Genomic DNA, 21,200 nt, shown 5'->3' on the forward strand with positions numbered 1-21,200 from the left:
TGAAGCTTCCGCGTCCCCGCTTCCAAAAAACGTCCTCGCTTCGTCCCCGCTTTGTGCAACATTGGCTCAGTCTCTTCTGTAATGGAGATGGAGACGGTGGCAACAATTACCGGGCAATTCAGAGAGCTGCGGAATCGGAACTGCGTCATGTGAGGGACCTGGTGCAAAGGCAGCGGAAAGGGAGCAGTGCGAACAACCGCCTCTTCACGACTTGAGTAGTGGAGGCCGGCTCTGCCTCTGCCACTTCTGGTATTCAGATACTGGGGATTTTCAGCAGAGGAAGCAGGGGAAACCGAATTACATCGATGCAAAGCCGAAGAGCGAGAGCTGCCTCCTCGCGTCCCACCGCATCTGCTACACATGCAATGGCGAACCATGGTGGAAACAGGAGCAGTGAAAGAGTCAGGGGAAGCAGAAGGAGAATTGACAGAGGAATTTTGCGCAATGGTTACTGAATGCTGGAGGACAAGAGCCGAGTTGCAGAGGTTTGTATGGGAATGGTGGAAGCTATTACCCAAGTCAAGGCAGCACACAATCTAGCATCGGCACCCTGTGTTGGTTCGCTCATTCGGCTCTTCTGCCTGCAGAGGGCAAGCACAGTGAAACAAGGGCAGAATGACTGGAATGTTTTCTGGCGCCATGGTTAAGCAAGGAATGGCCTTGCCTCGACTGTAGCAGGCATTAAATGCCGCCTGCAAGGTGCCCTGAGTATCATTAACTTTGATCTTGGGATGGTTGTAGAGGGCCATGTGGCCACCCCGTCCACCATCACCCCATCTCATCACCGTAAACGCCTTAATTAACACCCGCATCCGGGGGTTGAGCTTCCTTGTGCACCAGGTCAGTGCAAATTTGCAGTTGATTTTGGTCATCTATGATGTTGAGAAGGCCGTAGTGTAGGATCTGGTCCTGTTCTGCCCCAATGTTTGCTAGAAGATCAGCAACTTTGTTACTGTCCCTTTTGACATGAATAAAAGTTATTGCTCTCCTGTCTTTTATCCATTTCTCTATAGTTTCAAGCCTGGTCATTAATCTCCAGCTTTTGGCAACTCGTGAAGCTGTGCTTCCTTGTTGTATTTGAGTGGCCATATTAATGAGGATTTGAGTGTCCCCCTCTATAAGGATGGGATAAAAATTATGTTGGTCAGCTAGTTTCATACCTTGCCACAAGCCTTCCAGTTCTGCAGAGTTGTTCGTGTCCCATCCAATGGAGCCAAAATAAAATAGTAGGGGTTGGCCTTCATGATTTCTAAATATGCCTCCGTATCCTGCTTTGCCCGGGTTGCCCTTGGAGGCACCATCGAAATTTAACTTAATCACTCCTGTTGGGGGGTGTGACCAATGTGAAAGCTGCCTGGTTGCAATGTTGGGTCTATTGGTATTCAAATGTGCTTGTGGGAGCTGTAAGTTCCAGTTAGCCCATATGCTTAATTCCTGTGGCTGGGTCGGAAAGTCCTCAGTTGTCCATTGATGCAATGCAAGAGTTTCCTTGATGTTCTGACATAGGTTAGTCCATATGATTTCTAAGGAAGTTTTGTGATTTTTGAAAATTCGCTTATTTCTTTCCTTCCAGATTGTCCATAGAAGGAGACCTGGCAAGATAGTCCACAACTTGTTGAGAATTTTGTTGTTATAAGGCTCTGGAGTCCAGTTGCGAATGGTGCCTCTTATATCCCCAAGAAGTCTGCATGGTCTCTGGCATCTGAAAGTGAGCTTTTCCCAGAGTTGATTGGCCATGTGGCAGGAGTCCATGAGGTGCTAAGTGGTTTCTTCATTATTTTGACAGTTGGGACAGTAAGAAGGGCCATGAAATCCTCTTTTGATTAAGTTGTCCCATGTGAGTATTCTTCGGTGATATAGCAACCAGATAAAAGTGGAGACTTTGGGCCAGATCCTTGTAGTCCATATACGATTCCAGGTAGGATCTATTGGTTCCTGAGTTTGGCACATTATCTGGTATGCGTCTTTGGTGGTGTATGTGCCTTTCGGTGTATATCCCCATCTTCGAACATCGCTTCCTGTATTGAGTTTGATTCTTCTGCTGGTGAGCTCTTTGTGTAGCTCCATGTTATGAGCTTCCGTTTCTTGCTGTGTTATTTGCCTCACCAGTTTCCATTGCCTGAATCCTTGTATAGTGCTAGGAGTCCAGAAGTGTGCTACATTGTTTGCAATTTTGGGTCTCTGTTGCCAAGAATCCGTCCAGAAACGAGCCGTCCTCCCGTCCCTTATCTCCCAGAAGCTATGCTGATAGATGACCTCTCTGTGTTGCTTGGCCGCGTTCCAAATTAGGGATCCTGTAAGCGTGGTGGTTATCCTGATTAGTTCTTGTTGCGGTAGATTATTTGCATACTTTGCAGTCCATAATTGCGCCCATAGCTTCTGTGGACAGGAAACCCATTGCCACCAAATCCGTGCTCCCATCAAAGTATTGCTGTGTTGAGGATCACATAAGCCTAGGCCTCCCTGTATTTTAGGCCTACAGACTTTATCCCATTTGACTAAAGCCCATTTTCTGTTTTGTCTTGTGGATCCCCATAGGAAATTGCGTTGTAGATTCCGAATTCTTTTCAGTACCCATTTTGGCGTAGCAAGCACTGAGAACAGATAGAGGGGCATTGATTGTAGAACTGCCTTTATCAGGACTAATCTGCTTGCCATGTTGAGAGTTCTATATGTCCAAGACAGGAGTCAACTTTCCATTTTCTCTATGAGTTGATGCCAGGAAGCATGCTTTAAGGCTGAATCTATGAGAGGGGCGCCTAAGTACTGAGACGGAAGCTTGGCTTGAGAGAATCCAATGATTCGAGCAATGATTCTTTGGGTGGGAATAGGGGTATGGAAGAAAAAAATCTGAGATTTGGAGGTGTTGATGGTGGTGCCAGAAGCTTCTGAGAATGTGTCTAAAAGTGCTTTAAAGGTTCTGGCCTCATGTACAGAAGGATGACCAAAGAGCATATTGTCATCAACAAATTGTTGATGGGTGATAGCAGGGGATCCATGGACAGAGAGTCCTCTAAGATCATGGGACTGAACGGCATGCTTTATGATACGGCCTAGACCTTCAGCCATAATTATGAAAAGAAAAGGGGACAGAGGGTCACCTTGACGTATTCCTCTAGAAGGGTGATACGGTTTAGAGGGGATCCCATTGACAAGAACAGAGTAAAGTGGGGAGGAGATTAGGGTCATCATCCATCTAACCCAGGTCGGGCTGAATCCAAAGGCCGTTAGCAGTTGTTTTATGTAGGACCAACTGAGTTTATCAAAGGCTTTGGAAAGGTCGATTTTCAACAGCATACCTGCTTGTTTGTTCTTCTTGAGAGAATGAATGGTTTCATGAGTCAAAATAATGCCATCCAGAATTTGACGGCCTTCTACATAACCAGATTGCTCTAGTGAGATGAGAAGAGGGAGGAGCGGTTTGAGGCGATTGGCTATGACTTTCGAGATAATTTTGTAGATAACATTACAGAGGGCAATAGGCCTGAACTTCTCCGGAGTGCTTGGTTGCGCGACTTTGGGAATAAGAGCGATGAAAGTTGCATTGAGCGAAGGGAGTAACCAATGCATTGCTCTTGATTCTTCTACCACATTCCATACATCTGCTTTGATTAGATCCCAAAAGTGATGGTAAAAGTTGGACGTGAAGCCATCAGGTCCTGGCGCTTTCCCAGCCTTTAGTTGATTTGAAGCCTCATCGACCTCCATGATAGTGACTGGTCTTAGCAATAATTGATTATGCTCCTCTGTGATGAGTTTAGGAATATGCTGAAGCATATCATTGATGGCGCTCTGTCTGTTTGTGGGCTGCTCTTGACGAACAGTTTTGAAGTGATTTATGAGCTCTTTCTCTATGTCTTCATGTTTTTCCATTTTGTCTCCCTGTGAGTTTTGAATGTGTGAGATTGTATTGTTCATTCTTCTTTGTATGGTTGTACAATGAAAAAACTTGGTGTTTCGTTCCCCTTCTCTTAGCCATCTGATTCTTGACTTCTGTCTCCAGAGCAGTTCCTCTTGTTTGCCTCTTTCATCTAGTTGTGTTAGAAGTATTTGTTCCTGTTTGGCATATTCCTCTGTTCTACCTTCTAGGATGATCTTCTGTTGTAGCTCTGTCATGCTCTGCTCAAGGGCTTTTTTCTCTTGAAAGATGTTGCCAAAGGTGGTATAGTTCCAGGTTTTGATTTGTTTTTTGATATGCTTCAGTCTTTGCTGGAATTGGTACATAAGTGAGCCTCCATTGGGGGTGAAACTTTCCCATGCTGATTTGACCACTGTATTGAACTCAGGGTGAGTAAGCCAGAAAGCCTCAAACTTGAATGGTCTTCTGTTAGAGTTTCTAGGATTTTTCCATTGTAAAGAAATGGGCCAATGATCTGAGCCAGCTAAGGGTAAGATAGAGGCGCTTATATCACCACCAAGATGAACAAAATTGTCTGAAATTAGAAATCTGTCCAACCTTGCTAAGTGCCGGCTCTTTTGTTGTTCCAAGTAAAGATGTCGTTATCAAAAGGTAAGTCTATTAGACTATTGTGTTGAATGTAATCTTTGAAGTCATTGCTTTCTTTGTCCAGCTTTCGTCTGCCTCCCAATTTTTCCTCCAGCCGTGTGATCATATTGAAGTCTCCTCCCGTTATCCAAAGTGGATAAGCTCTTGGAGCGTTAAGAATCTCCAATGTTTCTAATTGCCTTATTTTTTGCATAATTTCCTAAGGGAAGTAAACATTGGTTAAGTGTCCATGTGTGTTGGTGCCAATCAGGTGGAACATCGCTGAGTATTCCATGCTATGGCTAATCCTCCCGAAGCACCGGTTGCGTCGACTGTTACTGTTTGACATCCTGCCCAGGCTTTGGATAATATGGATTCTAAAGTACTGGTGCTGCATTTTGTTTCTTGCATGAATACAATGTATGGTTGTTCTTGCTGAATCATGTTCTTCAACATTCTGTACTTCCCAGGACCATTAAGTCCTCTTACATTCCATGAGATGAGCTTCATGGTTGACTAGTAGGTAAGGATCGGTAATATTTGGTCAACTTGGAGCATCTTCCCGACTCCACTAGCATTTCCCCAATTAATATGGTACGTTGTAGATCTGTCTTTCTGCCTCTTTTCTTCCCATCTTTAATGATATGTTTCCCATCCCATTTGCCTCCTTGCTGTATGCCCAAAGTATTATGTTGATGCACTCTTGTGAGCACTACTTCCAAATTTTCCAGTTGTCTTTCCGGTATTGTGTCGAACTCTTTCCTTTTGCATGCTTGCTCTAGACTGAAAATGTCTATTTCCCCGAGATCAAAGCTTTCTGGTTCTTCTTCCATTAAGCTTTGCTGACTGCCTCCTTCCTGGTAGATTGGTGGCTGAGAGGGTTCTACCGGAGTATCATCGATGTCCATACTTTTATCAGACCATAGGGCTTTGTACTGAACAAGGTTGGTGTTGGGTTGCGAATCTGAGGCAGGCTTTTCAGAGGAGATAGCATTCGAAGGATGACTGGTGTTAGCATGGATGAGAGTGGGGGACAGATGGGTGGATGGAACAGAGCTTGGCTTTGCTTGCGTAGGCGTATCTGATTCGGGCTGTTCTAGATTTGTCAAAATATCAAAGCTGTTGCTGGAGGATGGCAAAGCAGAAGATGGAGCAGCGATTTTAGGTGCAGAGGGAGGTTTTTTGTTATGCCTTTTCCTACTGGCAACCTTGGTAAATCCTTCTGGATCAGACTTGTTTCCAGTTTCTGTGGTCTTAGGCGTCATGTTTAAGGGACAATCACGAAAGAGGTGACCGTGGGCATGGCATCTCCTGCAACGGAAGGGTACATGTTCATAGTCAAGGGGTTGAATCCATTCAAAGTCGTCGTGAAGAAGACTTACCGTGTCCGGTAGCGCGTGGCCCAGCTTCATGTAAATGCAGATCCGTGTGTAGGATGTGTATCTTCGAAGCTTGGTTTCCTCCGCTGCCTTTATGAACTCACCTAAACCATTGCCAATGGCTGTTAGTGAGTCCTCGTCCCAGTATTCCAGTGGAAGCGAGTACATGCGGATCCATACTGGCGCCCAGCTGAAATCTTCCTTATCGGGGTTGAATCTTTCGACCCAGTGTCGTAGATAAAGACCTGTTGCGTTGAAGAAGTAAGGTCCTCCATCCAGGACGCGGTTCCGGTCTTCAAGGCAATTGAATGTGGCTGTGAAGAAGCCCTTAGGGCCCAGCTGTAGAGTTACATGGCCTTTGGGCTTCCATTTCGAGGTGATCCAGCCTTGCAGGGCCTTTTCAGTTGGCCAGAAACCTATGAATTTGCCAATCAAGGTGTGATCTTTCATATATTGTATTTGCGCATTGATCCTGTGACTAGACAGCTCGATCTTGGGCCTTTCCGTGGCAATGGGCTTGCATGTGGGCGATGAAGCTTTCTTTGGTGTGCCAAATGTTGCTTGTTTGTCCGTCTTCTCATATTCCAGATCTTCTTGTTCATTCTTCTCCGTCTGCTGCACAGACCGTGCCTCGGGCTTCTCTGTAGTCTTAGTTCTGCTCTCAGTTGGGTTTTCATTATTGAAATTTTTGGGGGAAGGCGCAGATGCCTCCCCCGGTGGACTGTTCATTGTCCTCTGTGTTCAGAGTCACAGAGTCAGTCCTGACTGAACTTTATTTGGGCTTGTAAAACTATGTGCTCAGACTGTGCGCCGTGGTAGGGTTTGTAGTCAATAAAAAAACAAAAACAAAAAATTTCACCAATTCAATCCTATCTAAAGTTAGATTGAATTCTTCAACTCATAGAATAAAATACATGTGCTGGAAATTTAACTGAAAAATAAAAAATCAACAAAAGCACAGGAAAACAATTTCCAAAATACGCACAGAAATTTCTACCCTTTAAATATCAGATTTTCATTAAATTACTCCAAGCTTACCAAAGCTCCCGAACTGGGAAAATAGCCCACTGATAAAAATATGACTACTACAACTAAAATATTACTGTTTTGATGCACTGTACGGCCTGTATGGCCATGCCAAACCCTTCTGAAGAAAACCCTCATCACTAGCTGCCCTGTACAGTCTGGTATGGCCCTGTACAACCGAAGCCATGCTGCTACATGATATACAGCCTGCGGCTGCTGTATGCTATACAGCCCTGCAACTTGGTCTCTATCTAGCCCTGCAACTGAGCTCATTTATGGCTGATCTTCTGTGGTTACTAGGTTTGTCTCCTTTTGCTGCTTCCTATTTCTTCTTTCCTCCTTTGAACTTGCACACTGAGTGAAAATCCTTTATCGCTCTCTCTGTGTCTCACTTGTGTTTTTCTAAAACTCTTTGTCTATCACACTCCGTGTCATTTCCTTTCACTTTGTCCTTCCTTTATAGCATTGAATTGAATCTCCTAACTATAATCCCCAAAGTCCCCAAAGTGATTGGAAGCTGAAATTAAATCTCATCCCACTTGAGATCAATGGTTGAGATTCATCTAAATCACTAAGGTAATCAAATTACATTTTATTAGACTTTCCTGACTCAATAATTAAAAAGACTTTTCACTTTAATAATTAAATTTAATAAAATCAATTACAAAGATAAGAAAGGCCCTTTTTGGACAACTTCTACACATACAACACTAGACCTATGTGGAAGTTCGTGTCGGATGCTACAAACATCAACATTATCTATTCTCATTAGATCAGATCTCCCATTTCTAGAACCGGAAAGAAAAATTTTGATAGAATATCTAATCACAAAATATATGCAAAAAATATGGAATCTATCTCAAATATATATGTATTGAGTCAATTGGGGTTATCTAGGGTGGTTGGGTGGAATGTTTGTTATCTTCCCAGGTTCAAATCCCCACTAGTTGCATGATGAGCTATAATGCTTTGATAAATATTGTTGTAACGGCTCCGTGTCTATGAATATTATTATATTGGCTTCGAGCTTTGTGAACTCTTAAGTCAGTATACCTGTGGGTTGGCCTAGTACCAGCAACCTCACTCTAGCCCTCAGGCTGAGAGTGAGGCTGATTTCTTTCCTCGGAATAAAAAAATAGAAAAATAAAAAAATAAAAAATAAAAATCTATATTGAAAGTATCAAAAATAAACATTGTGATCATCAAAATAAACATTGTAATTATCAAAATAAGGTTGGCTCACTTTGGTTAACCTATCTTGATCTTATCATGCTAGATCCCAAGTTGAAAGTAAGCTTAATTTGCAAAAGTCAACCATTTTTGCTTAGCTAATGGAGAAGTGGCTGAGTGAACTGCCATAGGTAGCTTAGTAAAATGCAATGAGTGAGTAGTTAGCCTTCAGTTGATTGCTCTATAAATTGGACTATAGACCTCATTGCATTATGTTGATTGATATGAGAGCTTAATAGAAATTTCCTTTGTAACCATGGATGTTTCCCTCTTGAGGATTTTACCACTTAAATCCCCTTGCACTTTGTGAGTTTGCTATCGTTGTGATCTTGTGACTGTGTTAGCATTCAAACACATCTGAGCTGCCAGACGAGAGAAACAAACTAAGATCAGTCATTTTAAAATTCTAATTAATTAACATTTTGATTCATTGCCTAAATCCAGATCTCCAACTATGAAGGACAGAAACAGAAACTGCATTTGAACCTCAATCTCACAGCGTTAAACTAAATATTGATATAAATTTCCATCAAATTAGTGTACCATTATAGAGTCTGACATGCATGCCGGTAATATTAAAGAAACAAACTAGGAGACTTCGTATCGCTGTTCAAACAAAGATACGGACTCTATAAAACACCATCATTTTTAAATTTAATTAGTTCATTCTTTAATTAAATCTGGATTAATTATGTTCATGATTTCAGTTTTAATTCTGGTTTAAGAGATCCTCTTGATCAAATTGGTCTCAAAGGACACTAAAAAGGCAAACAACAAACAAACAGTAACTACCCAGAATGGCCTCAAAGACCATTTGTATCCAGGGGGGTTTGGTTGAATACTTTGCACTTCAGTATAAGACTTGCAGTAAAACTTTGCTCTGTCTAAGGGCGGGCAAAATTTATAAAATATTATAGTCTATTTGCCCGCTTACTTCAGAAGAACACTGCTACAGCAGATATTTCAAAGATAGAAGATCATGATCCATGATCGGAACTTTGCACTTCAATATAAGTGTTGCAGTAAAACTTTACCATGTCTAAGGAAGGGAAAAATTTATTCGCCTGCTTACTTCAGAAAAACATTATTACAGCAGGTATTTCAAAGACGGAAGATCATGACCCCTGATCAGAACTTTGCACTTCAGTATAACAGTTGCTGTAAGACTTTACTCTGTCTAAGGAAGGGCAAAATTTATAGATATTATAATTTATTCGCCTCCTTAATTCAGAGGAACACTGCTACAGCAGATATTTCAAAGATGGAAGATCATGATCCATGATCAAAACTCTTGTTCCTTAATTTTTTATTGACTATAATTAACCTTTAAAAAATAATATAAAATAAAATCCCACAGGTCCTATGAAAATATATTTTGTATACTAGTCTACCTGATTTACAACATAAAAACGCATGAATGATAATTAAGAGGAAGAAAGCAGAAAGGATGACTAACAGTATTCTTCATAGAATCAGTGGCAACAATATCGGAATTGTCGCCATCGGTATAAGCAGCAAGGCATTCAGAGTAAAGCATTATGTTAACATTCCACTCGACGATCCATTGCTTTCCCGATTGCCTCCAAGCTCTAGCAACCCTGACCCTGGCTTTGCCATGTTTCTGATCCAATATCAGATCTTCACCCATCTCTTCAATGTCAATAAATTCTCCCAAAGTTGAGGCTTCTTAACAAAACCAGAATTGTAGGAGGCCGGAGAGGGTGAAGTTTTTCCTTTTGTCAATGGCGTAGGTAAGTATACAGGTCCCTTGTGTTGATACGCAACTGCAGGAAAAGATACCGTCGGAGAATCGGCTTCTTGACTGCAACCAGGTTGGTGTCCAAAAGATTCGTCCAACCAAACGGATTGAGTCTCTGGGCCTACAAATGGGCTGTTTTGAATATTCTATTTCAGTGGGAAAAATTGCGGAGTAGCAATCAGCTAAACCTCGATTAATTTGCTACGGAGCGGAAATATTGTCAGGTAACCTGATTGTTTGCTAGGGAAGGATGATATTGAAAGGTGGCAATACTCGATTGCTTTGCTACCGATATTCTTCCACGTAGGATAATTATAAAAAAACACAACTTTATAAGGTAAACCTGGAAAATAAATTAAATAGACATATAATATTATACAATTACGGAAATTAAATTGAAACCAGGTGAGTGACAAACTTACATGTGATTGTAAAGCGAGTGACGATAAATTAAAAATATACTTTATAGGTTACTATAATTATAAACGTGTAGGCGTAACAATTATGTCAATTAAACTTAAAATGGAACATCTTTACAATAGTGACGTGTAATTTCATTTAGTTGTATAATGTGGAATTTAAGATAATTAAAAAATCAAGTTATTTTTAGTGCGATTTTTTTGAAGTTTTTTCGGTGGGTTTTTTGGTCTAATTTCTCTAAAATCTGGCAAGAATTTATTGAAATCACAAGTTTGATGGGTAATCCTGCAAAATCCAAGTGCCCTAGGGTTTTTCAGGGTGTTGAATCCATACATACAGTCAAAAAACCAGTTTAAATTACACAAATCAAGATTTCAACTCAAATTTTTTCATCGGATTCCGACACCGGAAAGTCCAAAAAATCGCACTAAAGACAACTCCAAAAACAATTCTTTGGATTTTTGGGAAAAATAAAATATGTTTTTTATTGTTAGATTTATTTTAATGGTATGATAATTACCCTAAATTCATTTAACTTAGGATTTATCAAGTGTCAAGAGGGATTAAATTTCTCTAGCTACAAAAAAAAGTTTGAGTGCAAAATTTGAGGAAAGATTTGCACCTCGAGAGATTTGATCCCTCTTGACACTTGATGGATCCAAGCTATGCGGTCACACAAAATTTGGTGAACGTCTAATATTATGATCGTTTTAAATATGCTAAATATGTCTAAGATTAATATGGTCATCTTAATTTTAAGTTTGCCCAGTTGCCTCAATTTGTTGAGATGATAGAGATTGTTAATAACTTGAATGATGAAAAATAATGAAATAAAAAATTTAATGCAAAGTGACAATGTAACAGTGTTGAATGATAGAAATATGAATAATAACGATGTAGTCAATTATAAATAGTCTTCATTGTGATCAATCTCAAACTATTTTCTTATATGGTTTATGTTGTCACACATGTTAGTTTTGTCATCTTTCCATATCAATCATATGAAAAGGGTACTCGAAATGGTAGTCCATTCAAATCTTTAACTTGAGTTATTGTAGTAAATGTCATACCTTGTCTCTTTTACTCTCCAATATTAATATTATCATTGTGACTTATGGAGTGTTAATCCCAAAGTAAGTTTCAATAGTAGTTATTTTTTATTACCTCGTTTGAATGCAAAGTGACTAACAATGTTGAATGATGAAAAATGGGTATAATAAGGATGTAGTCAATTGCAAAATAGTTTACAGTTTCAAGAAGCAAACATTTCATGTAAGTAAACATTTTATTTAAGTTGAAAATTCAAGTATTTTATTTATAGTTAAATTATTGTAACACATATTACAATGCATGTTCTCAATAATTATTTTGTGCTTACACTGAAATTAATGTACATTATTAATATAATTACTTTGAAATTAATGTGCATCGTACATCTAGTTACATCAAATCTGAAATCAATGCATCTAGTGCAAGCAATCAAATAGGATTATAAATCAACAGCTACATTGACATTAATCCATCTAGTGCAAGCAATCAAATAGGATTAGAAATCAACGCTTACACTCAAATCTATGTATCTAGTGCAAGCAATCAAATAAGATTAGAAATCAACATCTACACTAAAATCAATGCATCTAGTGCAAGCAATCAAATACAATCAGAAATCAACGATAACATTGAAATCAATACATCTGGTGCAATCAATCAAATAGGATCAGGAATCAACATCTACACTAAAACCAATGCATCTATTTCAGTGAAAAACCAAAATATTCATGGATTTATAAATCCAACTTCCTTTACCATTTGTAAAAGTCTTACTTCCTCTTCCTCTATAGTTAATGATGTTCAATATTTGTCTCTATGTATTTTTCCTTTTCCCTCTCTCCATCTCCCCCCCCCACACTCTCTCCACCATCTATATCTATATCTCCCTCCCTCTCTCCTTAGTCTCTCTATCTCACCCCCCAAATACACACTCTCTCTCCATATATATCTATCTCTCCCCCTTCATCTATATCTTTATCTCCCTCTATCTCTCTATCTCTCCCCCAAACATACACACTCTCTCTCCATATTTGTTTATCTCTTTCTCCCTCCCTGTTCCTCTCCCTCTCTCTCTTCCCCCCCTTCTCTCCCCATTTGTCCCTTGTCACGTCTTCTCTCTCTCTCTATGTCTTTTTTCTTCCCTCTGTCTCTATTTCCCTCCCTCATTCTCTCAAGTCCTTTCTCTTCCTTCCTCTCTCTCCCTTTTTCTCCCACCTCCCTCTATCACTCTCTCTCTCTCTCCCTCACCCTCTCTACCCTCCCTCTCCACCCTCCAACTTTGGCACTATCTCCCTCCCTCTCTCCTTCTCTCTCTCCCCTTCTCTCCCTCCTCCATCTTTGTGTCTCCCTCTCCCTCTCTCTCTCTCTTCCCCTTCTCTCTTCCCTCCTCCTCTCCTCTCTCCCTCACTCTCTCTCCATTTTTTCCTTTTCACTCCCCCTCTCTCTATCCACGTATATCTATCGATGTCTTTTTTCTTCCCTCCTTCTCTCTCCCCCTCCAACTCCATCTCTCTCTCTCTCTCCATATGATCGAGAATTGTCGCTCTATGTAATTAATAATATATGTGAAGTTTAATATAATAATATATATAATGGTGATGATTATTATTTTAATATATTGGAATAATAATAATCAATATTATTGATTATTGTGCCAATAATAATATATAAAGAAATAACTTGTTAAAGTAACAATAGTATGTTAAATTTACATTATAGAAAAACCAATTTATGTTGATCAAATTGACAGTTTTGCGCCTTACATTTTACATTTTACATTTTATACTACATTACATTTTGCATTTTGCTTTTACATATTACGTTTATATATTTTTTAATTTGAATATTAATTAAAACATATGAAGCCAACATTTATTTTATTTTTTTCTATATACATTTTTGCCGACATTTAAAAAATATTGACATACTTACATTACATTATGCCTACACATTTCCCTGATATTGTGTTGTAGAGCGCATCTAGGCACAATAAAATGAAATGAGTGTTGTGGTAATTTAATTTTTGCACCAAGATGTGCCATCTAGCGTAGTATGGAAGAGATGTTGTAATGTATTGTCATGTCCTGTTTTATATATATATATATATATATATATATATATATATATATATATTGACTCATGGTATTCATGTGGAATATAGCCTATTTAAAGGGGAAAGACCATCCTAGATCCATCTTAACTTTGGATCTATCAAGCACCGAGAGGGGTCAAATATCTTTTCACTCTAAAAGAGGTTTGCACCTCAAGATATTTGATCCCTCTTAATGCTTGGTAGATCTGGAGTTAAGATGGATCTAGGCTAGTTGTAGAGAAATTAGAAAAAACACAATGACTAGTACATCTTTGACATAGTATATCTCGTGAAAAGATAAACATATTGAACAATTTATCATAAAAACAAGATTTTTGTTTTTTTGAAAAACAAGTTTATGTAAAAATTATCAATTATAAATTAAGTCTTGACGTGACTTTCAATTTGTTTGAAAGGGAGGCAGGGTAGACTGCACCTAGGTCAAGGTTCTTCCGAGGTCTTTTCTCTGATCGTCGCAGATCTATTCTTCAGGTTTTTTCTTGTGATCAATTATCGCCATCATAAATACATTCGTGCTGCAATCACCTCACAACAATCTGCATTCGAGCTAGATTCCTGATTATTCATTATGTAAGCTGACATATTTTTCAAGGTGATTTTCCTCGAGGGTTCTGACTGGTTTATGCCCTGGTTCTAGTTTATTTCTATTAGCAACCTATTTAGTTTACTTCTCTAGGTTACAAGTGTCATTCTCATTTATCCTAAACTCATTTATCATCTATGTGGAGGATTTTGTTTTGGTGGTTGGATTGAATGTTTTTGGTAATGCACGATATGATGGCTTATTTGGTGGGTGATGAATCGTTATATTATGGGTTGAATACTCGATGCTCTAGACCTATCTTCGTAACTCACGTTGAATTGGTTTATGCAAGAAATGCTATGTCGGATCCACCATGTGCATACATTTCCATTCTAGAAATGTCTCATTATGTCAAAGAAGTTACTGAAGGTGGTAACCTGTCTGATGCTCTACCACCTACAGAGCCATTTGGACATACTCCTAAGACCAAGATCCCTACTTCATGCTCTTATTTCCATCCCTTGATGTCTCTCAAGGAGAAAATCAAGATGGTGGTAGGCAAGTATATACCACTATTTTGTATCCCTTTACTGCAGGAACATGCACTGGTGGGGAGATTTGTCGGAAAAGTGGTGTGCCACCCAGTTCTTAAAAAATGGTTGTAGGATGATTGGAGGCCTTTGCTGGTAAATGTCTAGTCAATTTAATGTCTTAAATTGCTCTACATAAATTATCAATCCGGGTATCGTAAACTGATGAAGTGTGGTGCACTATATGTGCTTAGTTAACCTTTCTCTTACTTCGTTGTTTTATAGTTTATGTTGTTTTTGGGGTTTTGTTCTTGTTGGTTTTCTATGGTCTTAAGAATACTTTTAAAGGACAAGTATGGATAAAGATTTCAAGACAAGGCCTATGTCCTTAATGGTAACTTCCAAAACTTAGCACTTCAAAAGAACTTAAAACATGTTATTGATGGAGTTAGTATTTAAACAAAAGTGTAAATATACAACTAGTCCAATCAAAATAAAATGCAATAATAAAATAATGAGAGAATGACTATGAGACCCAGTATCCTTGCTGCTTCAGCAAAATGACAAGATGATTCTATCACGTCATTAGTTCATTAAAAGGCTATGTGCATCACTAATCTACAATCAACTTGAAAGCAATTTATGTACAATAATATACATGTTAAAAAGAAAATAAAATGCAGTAATTCAAACTGTACATTAATATACATGAAAATAAGAAAAAGAAATACAAGAAAATAAAGTAAAGACATCTGTACATTAATATACATGAAATAAGAAAAAGAAATGCAAGAAATTAAAGTGACAACTATACAAGGCAGGGGCCCCCTACTACCTATGAAATCAAATGCTTAAAGGAAAATAAAGACATCAAATAAAGAACTAATGACATCGGCCCAGTATCTATGCTGTTGATTTAAAATGAAAATGAAATGTGAAATCTAAGTGACACTACATAAAGGAGACAAATCACACTACTTTAACCTTTTCTTAACCTTTTTGCCTTTCAGCTAGATTTATCATGTGATAACAGTTATGAACAAGTCAGCAATGTGAGTCTTAAAGCAAACTAAACCAAGCTGTACTAAGTGATATTTTGGCTCCAATAAAGTTATTTGATTATGGAAAAAGAACCATCAATAGATGAACAACTTGATATCTAAGAGCAGAAAGTAAAGTGCAAGTTAAAGAAATGATACTAATGAAAATCAAACTAGAAAAATAAAAGTCAGCAACATAGACAAGATGATCACATATGCCATTAGTCATGAAATCAAAGCAAAATTAACCACACTTGCATGAATTAAAATTGCATGAATGAAAAATCTAATCTACCTTACATTCTACAAAGCAATATTTACAAAATGAAATCTACTCTACTTACATCCTAATATGCTCCATGACATCTACTTCACATCTCCTTCCATGTTGAGAACATCAAAGCTTTATTCAATTTCTTCAAAAGTACAAAGTACAAAAGCTTTCAAAAGCCATGGGACTAACAAGCTAAAAGGACTAAGAAAAGACTAGCAAATGAAGGAGAGAGATCTCCTATTTATACAAAAAGATGAGAGCCATCTCATTAATGATAATCCATGAATCTCTCCCTCTACCTCTAGAGTCCTAATCAAAATAGGAACTGATAAGACACATGTCTTCTTAGAGTTACAATACAATTAGGAGATGTGACACATATCCTCATGACCCCATGATTCTTTCCAACCAAATTCGAATTTGGCCTTAGAGTGCCACATAAGGGTCTTCTAGAAGTCTCCTTTCAACCTACACATGTCAACAAACTCAACCATTTGTTAGGTATAAGCATATGCACATTATTTTCTAATGTTTAACCACAAATTCACTTAAAAGGCTTAGAAATAATAATGATTGGAAAAACATAAAGGTGGCCCAATGATAATGAAAGTGGGATGAATGTGGTGACATAGTAGTGAAATGGAGGTGAAATGGTAGTGATATAATGGACATAATAGTGAAAGTGTAATGCAAATGAATGACATTTTCAGGACTCAACAGTAAACTTTCCCCATTCCCATGTGTTGGCATGTTATACTTGTTGGCATTATGATTCAGGTGTTGTACTTGATGGCAAACGCTTTCAGGTGGTAAATCAAGAAGGACGCAGGAAATTTTGTTCAGCAAGTGCGTCCCCGCAGGTATTCCATACAGAACCCGCGTCCAGGGACGCCGGCCAGCCGTTCAGAAGGTGCGTCCGCCCAGTGCACACATTTCAAGGTAGAGAAAAGCTCGTGGGGGGCTTCTTGTGTGGTATCTAGCCGACGGTTGCGTGTTTCTATGGTGTCGGCTCGTGGTATTGTTCCACGCTTTGGGGAGAAGCTTGCCTATATAAAGCCAAGGAGTTCATTTGGATTAAGCATCATCTTGGTTGATCATCTCTTGGTGTGATCTAGTCCATATCTTTAAGGGTAAATCTTCTAATGGACTACGATCTATATGGCGCATGATCAGATCTGTGGATCTGAGTGTTTGGGTTGTTTCTGAAGTCCTCTTATCTTCTATATCTAAAGGGACGCAGATTCAGTGAAGGGAAAGTGCGCCGGGACGCAGTACAGTAAAGGATCAGGTGCGTCTCTGAAGCGAAGGACGCGGCGCGACTGTGGTATTGGGTGCGTCTCTGAAGCGAAAGACGCGGCGCGATAGTGTTGATGTGTGCGTCGGTCGCAGACAAGAAAAAGGAACAGTGCGTCTGCACGCAGAACAACATAAGGTATACTGCGTCCAGTCGCAGGCCACAGAAAGAAAATATGCGTCCCTGTCTCAAGATGATCTGTTAACTGTATATTTCTGTTCATAAGGTGTTCTGGGTTGTTTCTGTAATTACTGATCTGATATCTGTAGTAGACTGTATCTGTTGTATACTTGTCGATCTTTTTGAAAAGAAGTAGGGGGTTGTAGCTCCCTTCCAGGAGAAGTCTGGAAAACGAGAAAGAGTTGTAGCTCTTTGCAGGTTGCAGCCTGCGTGCTGGTAAAGGACTGCACCAGTACAAAATCATTGTAAAAAGAATTTCTTGAAAGAAGATAGAGACATTATTGCAGCAGGTGGTTTTTCTCCCGCATTGGGTTTCCACCTTACATCTTGTGTTCTTTGGTGTGACTGTCTATTTTCTTTATTCATGCTCATTGTTTTATGGTACTGATATACAAGAATATTTCAAAAGATCAAATAAGGAAGATTTGGTAAATTGCTAGATAATACTGATTCCCCCCCCCCCTCAGTATTATTTTCAACAATTGGTATCAGAGCAAGGTCCTTCAGAACAGCTTGATCGCTTGAAGGTAGATCGTTCATCATGAGCAACTACGAGAGAGAAGCATCAATCAGGCCACCCGTCTTCGATGGAACAAACTTCAATTATTGGAAGGTAAGAGTTACTGCATATCTTCAATCTCTTGGTACAGAAGTTTGGAACATTGTAGAATCAGGCTATGCCTTTCCTTCAGTTACTCCTACAGATCCAGCTGAGAAAAAGCAGTATGAAACAAATGCAAAAGCAGTCAGTACTCTATTAGGAAGTATATCTCAAACAGAGTTCATGAAGGTCATGCACTTCAAATCAGCAAAAGAGATATGGGACAAAATGATCACTAGCTATGAAGGAGATGAACAGGTAAAAGAAGCTAAACTTCAAACTCTCAGGATTCAATATGAGACTCTCAAGATGTATAATGATGAAAGTGTGGCTAATTATTTTCTTCGAGTAGATGAGATTGTTAATTGTATGAAAAATTTGGGTGAAGAAATAAAAGAGACTATAGTAGTTCAAAAGATTCTAAGATCTTTATCTCCCAAGTTTGAATCTAAAGTATCTGCAGTAGAAGAAAAGGAAAATCTCCGTGTTCTCACTATGTCTCAGCTGCATGGAATTCTAACTGCTTATGAAATGAGAAAGGGAGGTCCATCAGATAGAAGGGAAGCTGCTTTTAAAGCATCAGGCAAAGAAGATCACTATGAAGCATGTCATGTTCCAGAAGAAGAGGAAGAAGAATCAAACTTTGTCAGAAATCTTCAAAGGGGTTCTGGAAGGTTCAGAGGTAAGCTACCTTTCAAATGTTTTGCTTGTGGAAGAGTAGGTCATTATGCTGCAAAATGCCCTTATAAGGATAAAGGAAAGGAACCAGTTAGATGGAACAAGAAACAGGGTACAAATAAGAAAAGCTACTACCATGAAGATAGCGATGGCTTATCAAACAGTGATGAAGATGAACAAGGTAACAAATATAGATTGTTAATGGCATTTGAAGATGATAATTATGAGGATGCTATAGATGTGGATAACCTTTATGATGAAATTACTAGACTCAAGAGATGTATAGAAGAAAAGAACATGATTATTGATACTCTACAATTTCAGATTGATGAAAAGGAAAAACATCTTGAAAAATTAGAAGGTGAAATTGTTGGTCTTAGAAAAGAAATTGAGAAAACAAAAACTATTAATCTCAAGTTTGTCAAAGGATCTGAAACGTTGAATGAGATTATCAGTGTGCAGCGATCTCCTCTAAATAAGACAGGTCTGGGCTACAATGGAGAAACTTCTCAAGCTTCCACTTCAAAAAGTTATCTTGATGCCGCAAGAAGAAATGAGCAAGAACACAAGGAAGATCATCAGGTAAAGCAGGGACAAACTTCAAACTATCAGGGGCAATCCAGCTTAAGGGTGAACAAAAGTCACAACCAGCCACAGGTAAAACCTTCTCAATTTGGTTCAAGAATAGATGAAAATAGAAATTACAATCAGTCGGCTGGTAGATTCAATAATCGCAGAAACTTCTTCAATGGACAATGCTTTTCTTGCCATAACTTTGGTCACAAAGCAGCCCAATGTGTTGCGTATAAAACAATCATGACTAGGGAAGCTCAAAAACAAAGAAGCATGACAGGGAATACAAAAAGGACCTATAACAATTTTTCAGCTCTTGAAAATGAAGTTGAATGCTCTATTTGCAATAATTTTGGACATGAAGATGTTGAATGCAGAAGCAGGTTTCCGGAAAGAAAGGTACAAGAACAAAAAGGGAACAAACCTCAGGCACCAAAACATGGAAAATAAAGGAACCTCAAACAGAAAGATGTGGGATAGCATTCTATGCAGAAGGACAAGAAAATCTATGGTACATTGACAGTGGATGTTCAAAGCACATGACAGGTGATAAAGAAAAACTTGAATCTTATTCTAATTTAGAAAAGGGAAAGAAAGTCTCTTTTGGAAATGATACTCCTGCAACTATAAAAGGAAAAGGTATTGCTCCTTTAAAAGAAGATGTTAAGGCTGGAAATGTTTTGTTTGTTGATGGACTAAAACATAATCTTCTAAGTGTAAGCCAGATGTGTGATCAAAGAACCGAGGTTATATTCAGATCAAATGGATGTCTTGTTCGTGATCTTGATACAGGTAAAACAGTTCTCAAAGGAAAAAGAACTTCAAATAATCTATACATTTTTGATGAAGAACAACAACAATGCTATTTAAGCAAGGATGAAGAGCACTGGTTATGGCATCGAAGATTGGGACATCTAAGTTTCTCACAAATAAGGAAAGCTTGCAAATATCAGGCAGTTCGCGATCTTCCAGATATCAAAATTCCTGACAACACCATGTGCAGATCATGTCAGTTTGGAAAACAGACTAGAACTAACTTTCCAGAGAAAGAAGGATCAGCCAGTATGCCTCTGGAGCTAGTACATACAGATGTATGTGGACCATTCAGAAAAAGAACACCTAGAGGAGAGGAATACTTGATATTATTTATTGACGATTTCTCCAGGTTTGTTTGGTTGGGACTTATGAAGCACAAAGATGAAGCTTTCGAAAAATTCAAATCCTTCAAAGCCTTGGCTGAAAATGAATCAGGTCACAAAATTAAGTGCCTCAGATCCGACAGAGGTGGAGAATTTACTTCAAATGAATTTTTCGATTTCTGTGATGAACATGGAATAAGGAGAGAATTTTCTACAGCTAGAACTCCTCAGCAAAATGGAGTAGTGGAAAGAATGAACAGAACAGTCCAGCAAATGGCTCGTGCTATGCTTGATGAATCAGGAACTCCTGCAACCTTCTGGGGTGAAGCTGCACATGCGGCAGTTATTATTCTCAACAAGACAAATGTCCGAGTGAACAGCACTCAAACTCCTCATGAGCTCTGGAGTGGTAAAACTCCTTCAGTAAAGCACTTCAAAATCTTTGGGAGCAAATGCTATATCAAAAATACTGAGGAGCAGCTTGGCAAACTTGATCCTAGAGCAGATGAAGGAATTCTTCTTGGCTACTCTCCACATAGCAAAGCATACAAATGCTACAATAAAAGACTTGGCAGAATTGTTGAAAGCATTGATGTAGTGGTTGATGAGAAAGGATACATTCCTAGGCAAATACATCGTGAAGACATTGAAGAAGATGAAAGCTACCCTCAAAGACAGAATGATGAAGAAGAAGAACCGCAAGAACAATTTCAAGACGGACCTCACGAAGAAGCAGAAGAAAGAACAAGAATAGAAGAAAAGACTCCATCCAGATATGTTCAAAAGAACCATCCAGAATCTCAGATCATGGGACAAAAGGAAGCAGGTATACAAACTAGAAGAACAGTTGCAGAAGCTTCAAGTTATTTGGCATTACTCTCCTCTACTGAACCACAAAATGTGAA

At 38.8% G+C, this 21,200-nt stretch overlaps 1 protein-coding gene across 1 annotated transcript in view; it reads right to left on the minus strand.

Annotated features, from left to right (window-relative positions):
• The window catches only part of LOC149219001 (uricase / urate oxidase / nodulin 35), a 253,195-nt gene extending 243,107 nt beyond the window's left edge, over window positions 1-10,088 (minus strand). The window contains exon 1 of the mRNA XM_089384215.1: window positions 9,578-10,088. Within this exon, the coding sequence (XP_089240341.1) occupies window positions 9,578-9,769 (192 nt within the window). The 5' untranslated portion in view covers window positions 9,770-10,088. The remainder of the gene's footprint in view (window positions 1-9,577) is intronic.
• Window positions 10,089-21,200: the final 11,112 nt, after the last annotated feature.

Source organism: Pinus tabuliformis, chromosome Q (genome assembly GCF_031772625.1).
Source record: "Pinus tabuliformis cultivar Carrire ecotype Pingquan chromosome Q, CPIR1, whole genome shotgun sequence".
Taxonomy (NCBI): domain Eukaryota; kingdom Viridiplantae; phylum Streptophyta; class Pinopsida; order Pinales; family Pinaceae; genus Pinus; species Pinus tabuliformis.